General features: G+C 62.6%; 1 protein-coding gene across 1 annotated transcript in view; it reads left to right on the top strand.

Moving 5' to 3' along the window:
• Positions 1 to 5,187, top strand: part of FBXL16 (F-box and leucine rich repeat protein 16) — a 13,448-nt gene extending 8,261 nt beyond the window's left edge. The window contains exons 2-6 of the mRNA XM_057385246.1: positions 1,149 to 1,859; positions 2,644 to 3,152; positions 3,463 to 3,547; positions 4,043 to 4,106; positions 5,023 to 5,187. Coding sequence (XP_057241229.1) covers positions 1,164 to 1,859; positions 2,644 to 3,152; positions 3,463 to 3,547; positions 4,043 to 4,106; positions 5,023 to 5,171 — 1,503 coding nt within the window. The 5' untranslated portion in view covers positions 1,149 to 1,163 and the 3' untranslated portion in view covers positions 5,172 to 5,187. The remainder of the gene's footprint in view (positions 1 to 1,148; positions 1,860 to 2,643; positions 3,153 to 3,462; positions 3,548 to 4,042; positions 4,107 to 5,022) is intronic.
• Positions 5,188 to 6,851: the final 1,664 nt, after the last annotated feature.

The raw sequence follows: 6,851 nt of genomic DNA, 5'->3' as shown, positions 1-6,851 counted from the left end.
GCTGCCCCATGCACTGGAAGCTGCACACCATGCTTCAGCTCCTTGCGCCCCCAGGGGTTTTCAGAACCATTTTTTTGGCAGGGTTTGGTGCAGCACTGGCACACAGGGTGTGGACAGGGCAGGCAGAGCTTGGGCAGGGCCCCATGCCAGGCCCCGGCTGGGGCAGGAGGAGGGGGCTGAGCCCCCATCAATTATTCACCTCCATATTTATAGAGGGAAACGTGTTGAATAATGCATGGCGGGTGCGGCGGGGCCATTGGGAAGCCGGCCGTGCTGCCGCTGCAATATTTATTGGCCTGGTTTGCTGGGTGCTGCCCGGCTGCCTCCAGGCTCCACGGGCATCGGCAGCACTCCCGGCTGGCACGGGCACCTGGCTGGCACAGCGGGCACAGGCAGCTCTGTTCCTCYGCCTCTGCCTCCTCTCCCCTCCACTAAAATGCACTGAGGGCTGGATYCCCTCTGCTCTGGAGCCAGGCTGGGAGAGTGGGGGGTGTTMACCTAGAGAAGGGTCCAGGGAAATATTTGAGCCCCTTCCAGGGCCTAAGGGGGCTGCAGGAGAGCTGGAGAGGGACTGGGGACAAGGGGTGGAGGGACAGGACACAGGGAATGGCTTCACACTGAAAGGGAAAATCTAGGTTGGATATATGGGAAAAACTCCTCCCTGTGAGAGTGGTGGGGCCCTGACACAGAGTGCCCAGAGAAGCTGTGGCTGCCCCTGGATCCCTGGCAGTGTCCAAGGCCAGGCTGGACGGGGTTTGGAGCAGCCTGGGACAGTGGAAGGTGTCCCTGCCCATGGCAGGGGTGGAATGAGATGAGCTTTGAGGTCTTTCCAACCCAACCCATTCTACAGATCCTGCTCTGTCTCCTATTGGCAGCTGGATTCCAGTCAGAGGGGTGTGAATGTTCAGGGACAAATCCCCATCTGTCCCTCATCACAGGGGGACACCAGGGCCCTGCAGCTTCTGGGAGGACCCTGCTCTGTGTCCYGGACATGTCCCCTCTGTGGCTGTGCCCAGCAGCCCTGCACCATGTGGTCCCATGTGCCACTGTGCTCAGGGACCCCCGGGATCTCCATCCCCACCTCCCCCAGCCATGCCCACCCTCCCTGCCAGGCTGGCATTCCCTCATCCCATACTCCTGTATTACAGAGAGACCTGTGGAAGATGTCGAACCCGAGAAACGGTGACACCAAGCCCCCATGTTTGCCCCGCAATGGACTGGTGAAGATCCCCACACAACCCAACGGCCTCGGCTCCGCCAGCATCACCAAAGGCACCCCTGCCGTGAAAAACCGCCTGTGCCAGCCTTCCTCCGTGCCTGCCATCCTCAGCCCGGCCTTAGCCCACCGCAGCGACCTGYCCATCCCCAGCCTGGCCTCCCCGCTCTCCCTGGCCACTCTGGCCAGCGTCTCCTCCCCTCCCGGCGCTTCCTTGGTGGGACTGAACGCCAGCGAAGGCTCGGAGCAGCCCTCTCCGGAGCGGCTGCTGGGCTCGCCCTCGGAAAGGCAGCTGGCGGTGGACGAGAAGATCCTCAACCGCTTGTTCTGGTACTTTTCGGCATGCGAGAAGTGCGTGCTGGCGCAGGTGTGCAAGGCATGGCGGCGGGTGCTCTACCAGCCCAAGTTCTGGGTGGGCTTGACGCCCGTCCTGCACACCAAAGAGCTCTACAACATCCTGCCCGGTGGAGAGAAGGAGTTYGTCAGCCTGCAGGGCTTCGCCGTCCGCGGCTTCGACGGCTTCTGCCTCGTGGGCGTCTCCGACCTGGACATTTGTGAGTTCATTGACAACTACCCCCTCTCCAAGAAGGGGGTCAAGTCCATGAGCCTTAAGAGGTCGACCATCACAGATGCGGGGTTGGAGGTAGGTGACCCTGGTGACTGGGTCAGTGGGTCAGTCCRGGTGGCCTTGCACACGGGCAGAGCTTTCACTGGGGGCAGGAAAGGAGCAGGAAGGTGGCATGGCCACCCCACAGGTGCTGGCAGCACGGCGAGACCCTGCCCATGGTCGGGGCAGTGGGATGGGCACAGCCTGTGCAGGCAGGGGATCAGGGTGCTGTCTGGGGTCATCCCTGCAGCCTGTGGGTGCTGCTGGGTAGGCAGAGCCAGTGAGGTGGCCGTGCTGCTGGGCGGTGGGTGTGGCAGTGGGTGACAAGGAGGGCTCTGGGAATGGGACATCCCTGGCTGGCTGGCTGCTCGCCAACAAGGGGGTCACCCGAGCAAGGGGCTGAGGGTCAGATAGAGATGGGGCAATTCTGACCCCTCAGGGCTATACAAGGTCCTCACCCACCAAGATCCCTGCTCTGCACCCCGGCCAAACATGGCCCCAGCTGCTCTGCGGGCACATTTCACCCGAGCAGTTCCTGTGCTGGGAGAGGGCATCAATCCTGATCCTGTCAACAGCGTCTGGCTGTTGGGATCACACCCAGAGATCCCTGCCTGCCCCCTCCCATTCCTCACTGATGCTGACATGTCCTAGAGCAGGTGCTGAACCCTCATCAGGGAGGTGCTGGAGAATATCAGACCCAGGCAAGACTGGGAGCCATGGGAAGAGCAGTGGGGAGCTCAGTGGAGCTGGGGCAGGGGCTTGGGACCGTACAGGGTGGGCAGCAGTGCCCAGCATGGCCTGACCCACTGCTCCTTGGCAGGTGATGCTGGAGCAGATGCAGGGCGTGGTGCGGCTGGAGCTGTCGGGCTGCAACGACTTCACGGAGGCCGGGCTGTGGTCCAGCCTCAACGCCCGCATCACGGCGCTGAGCGTCAGCGACTGCATCAACGTGGCCGATGACGCCATCGCCGCCATCTCGCAGCTGCTGCCCAACCTCACCGAGCTCAACCTGCAAGCCTACCACGTGACGGACACGGCGCTCGCCTACTTCACCGCCAAGCAGGGCTACACCACCCACACCCTGCGCCTCAACTCCTGCTGGGAGATCACCAACCACGGCGTGGTCAACATGGTCCACAGCCTGCCCAACCTGAGCGTCCTGAGCCTCTCGGGCTGCTCCAAGGTGACGGATGATGGCGTGGAGCTGGTGGCCGAGAACCTGCGGAAGCTGCGCAGCCTCGACCTGTCCTGGTGCCCTCGCATCACCGACATGGCCCTGGAGTACATCGCCTGCGACCTGCACAAGCTGGAGGAGCTGGTGCTCGACAGGTACGGGGCTGTGCTGAGCCGTGCCGAGCCGTGCCATGCCGTGCTGTGCTGTGCCATGCCGTGTTGAGCCATGTTGGGCTATGCCATGCCATGCTAAGCTATGCCAAGCCATGCCAAGTCATGCCATACCGTACTGAGCCTTGCCATGCCATGCCAGGCCATGCTTGAGCCATGCTGTGCCATGTCACCCCATGACAAACCATGCCGTGCCATGCTGAGCCGTGCTGGAAGCAGAGGGTGCAGCAYGGGGGCCATGGTTTGGGGACACCCACAGGTGACCAGCTGGCCCTGACACCCCATGTCCCGGCAGGTGCGTGCGGATCACTGACACCGGCCTCAGCTACCTGTCCACCATGTCGTCCCTGCGGAGCCTCTACCTGCGCTGGTGTTGCCAGGTAGGTGTGGAACACAGCTGTGCCTGTCCTGGCTCGGCACAGCAGGGAGGGCATGGTGGCACCTGGAATAGGCCATGAGCTCAGGGTGGGCTCCCTGGGCTGGCTGGAGACCCCAAGACTTGGTGCTGGGAGGCAGAGAGCTCCCGTGAGCTCAGCAGGACTCAGCCCTGGCATCCCAGCCCTGCATCCTGCTCCAGCCCCAGCCTCCCTGCCCCAGCTCCCTGCCCCCTGTCCCACCACCCTGGCCCTGCCCCAGCATCCTGCTACACCATCCCACACCCTGCTGAGGCTCCCTTCCCCAGCACCCAGCTCCCTGTACCCTATCCCACCCTGCCCCAGCACCCAGAGCCAGCACACTGCCCCAGCATCCTGCACCCTGCTTCGGGTCCCCAGCCCTGGCACCCAGCTCCCTGGCCCAGCTCAGAGATGCTGAGCCCCRGTGCKGTGGRTGYCCCTCATTGTCCCCTCTCATCCCCACCTCATCTTCTTTTCCAGGTGCAGGATTTTGGCCTGAAGCACCTCCTGGGCATGGGCAGCCTGCGCCTCCTCTCGCTGGCTGGTGAGACCCTCACCCTGCTTCCAGGGATATGGGACCCCATAGGGCTGGGGAGACACCAAGCACAGGGACAGGGACTACTCTGGGCATAACATGGGCAGAGCCTGGGGACAGCCAGCATCCCCCCAAGACAGCAGGCACCTGCTTGTGATGAAAGATCCATGGCTGGGCTCTTGCAGTCCTGTGGTTTTTTGGGTGGTGGTGTTTTGGGTGCTGCATTTTTGGGGTGCAGAGTTTTTGGCATGTWGGTTTTTGAGGAGTTGTTCAGGGAGGCACGCTTTCTTTGGCGTGCTTTTTTTGAGTACTGATGCTTTGGGATGCTGTTTTTTTGAGCTGACATTTTTGGGGTGCAGGTGTTTTGAGTGCTGTTTTTTGGGGTGTTTTTTGGTGTTTTGGAGCACTGTTCTTTAGTGCTAGTTTTCTGGGTTGTGCTTTTTGGGGTTTTTGGATGTTAATTTTGATGGTGTTAGTGTTTTGGGATGCTGGTGCTTTAGGATACGTTATTGGCGTGTTTTTTTTTGGATATGGTTATTGGCGTGCATTTGAAATTTTGGTTTTTTTAGGATATGGTTATTGGCGTGCATTTTTGAGTGCTAGATTTTTGGGTGCTGATATTTTGGGTGATTTTTGAGGGGTGTGTTGGGGTTTTTTGGTTTTGGGTTTTTTTTGCATTCTGAGGGTTTGGGGTTCTGTCTTTTGGGTGTGCTGAGGCTTGAGGTGCTGAGTTTTGAGGTGCTTTTCTTTTGGATGTAGGCATGTCTGTGGTGCTGGGATTTCGAGGTACTAATCCTTTGGAGTGTTATTTGGGGGGTATTTTTGTGTTTTGGGATGCTGGTGCTTTTGAGATGCTGTTTTTTGGGATGCTATTTTTTGGGGACGCCGGTGTTCTGGGCTGACAATGCACCTTGTTCCCTCACAGGCTGCCCCTTGCTGACCACCACGGGGCTGTCGGGGCTGGTGCAGCTGCAGGAGCTGGAGGAGCTGGAACTCACCAACTGCCCCGGGGCCACCCCGGAGCTCTTCAAGTACTTCTCCCAGCACCTCCCGTGCTGCATGGTGATCGAGTAGCGGCGGAACCCGGCCGCCCGCTCCCGCGCCCGCCCCGGCCGCCAGCGCCCACCCCATCTCCCTCCGGCTGTTGGGGGATTCGAGAGACGCCCCCGATTCCAACCGAGCCCGATCATCCCCCGCACCGACAYCCCCGAGGGACGCGGGGCTCCGGGGGGAGATGGGGGGAGGCGTCGCCCCCGGCCGGAGCCCCCCCGGCTACCATGTAAATTCCCCCCACGCCGCCGCCATCGCCCGCGCTCCTCCCGGTGTCCTGCCAATCCCTTCCGGACAGACGAACGGACATCATGGAAGCCCAAAATGGGAATGCGAAGCTGTGTGATCCCCCCGGCCGCATCCTGCTCCCCCCGCCCCGGTGCCGAGCGGGCACACGGCCCCGCCGCCAAGGATGCTCCTGGGGACCAAAGGATGCTCCCAGGGATGGGCGAGAGGAGGATGCTCGTTTTTGGGTGGCTGCGGAGGCTGGATGGGTCCCCTCACGCCCCCGGAGCGGTCACCGAGCTCACCCCACCCCGTACCGCGTGTCYCCTCCAGCCCCCGGCCCTGCCTTTGGGGCGCTCTCTCCCGGTGAATAGGATGTCCCTCTCCGCCCGCCCGCCGCCCTCGCATGCTCGCTTGCTTCAGTCTCGTGCTACGGCAGGTTTCGGGGTACCCGGGGGGACGGTGACAAGTGACAGCCCCCAGTTAGTCCCTCCACGCGGCTTCGCCCCGGCCGGATCCTGCCCCGGGAGCCAGGCTCTCCTGGCGAGCATCCCCCGTGGCCCTGGGGACCTCACTGCACCCCGTGGGGCTGGGGGGGTGATGCCGAGGAGCCACCCATCCGTCTGGGATGGGACATCCCGGGGGACCAGGGCCAGCTCTGAGCCACCACGGCGACACCGGCAGCACAGAGAGACAGCAGCAGGTGGCACCTCGGACACACTGCCACCGCCACCGCTCTTCCAGCTGAAAAGCCATYGCCCCGATGCCAGCGGCAAGCGGGGCACCGGGGGGACCCCTGGGCTGAGCCGAGATGGCACCGAGCCAACGCGGGGCTGGGGTGTCCACGGGGACCCAGCGCGGGAGGGGCTCGGTGGCCGTCCCCGGGCCATTGCCCGCTGCCATACCAGCCCTGGGAGGAGCGTGGGCATGGATACGGCCATGGACGTGGGCATGGACACGGGATGGGCACGGACACGGACACGGACACGCTTTCGGTTTGTTTTGCCTTTGTACCGGCCGGGAAGGAACTGCTGCACCAACCGCCGTCTCCGCTCCCTCCTTTGTCTGAAACGCCCCTTTCTCACCCCAAAATGTTGCAAGGACTCTCGTGGCCTAGGAAGGGGGTTTGGGAGTCGTCAGGGCCCGGGACAGGCTGGCTGGGGTCCGGAACACTCTGGAGTGGGGAGCTGCCTGCACCCCAAAAGCCACCAATGCCCCTGGCACATACACCAGGGACAGCACATGGGCCTGCCATTGGGGCCAGGCAGGACAGGGCCACACAGAGGGTCCCCCCATCCCCGCAGGTGACAGCAGCAGTTTTGGGTGACATCAGCTCCGCGCGACTCCCTGGTCCCAGGCTACACAGACAGACCCAGCACGGCACCCATACCCTCCTCTGCACCCCCATGGCAGTGCATCCCCATAGCCCTGACACCCCCACTCCCCTGTGCACCCCCACATCCCTCCAGTGCATCCCCA

Source organism: Malurus melanocephalus, unplaced genomic scaffold (genome assembly GCF_030028575.1).
Source record: "Malurus melanocephalus ecotype Western Australia unplaced genomic scaffold, MMel_1.1 scaffold_801, whole genome shotgun sequence".
NCBI classification, from domain to species: domain Eukaryota; kingdom Metazoa; phylum Chordata; class Aves; order Passeriformes; family Maluridae; genus Malurus; species Malurus melanocephalus.
This window is presented reverse-complemented; position numbering and strand designations above follow the sequence as displayed.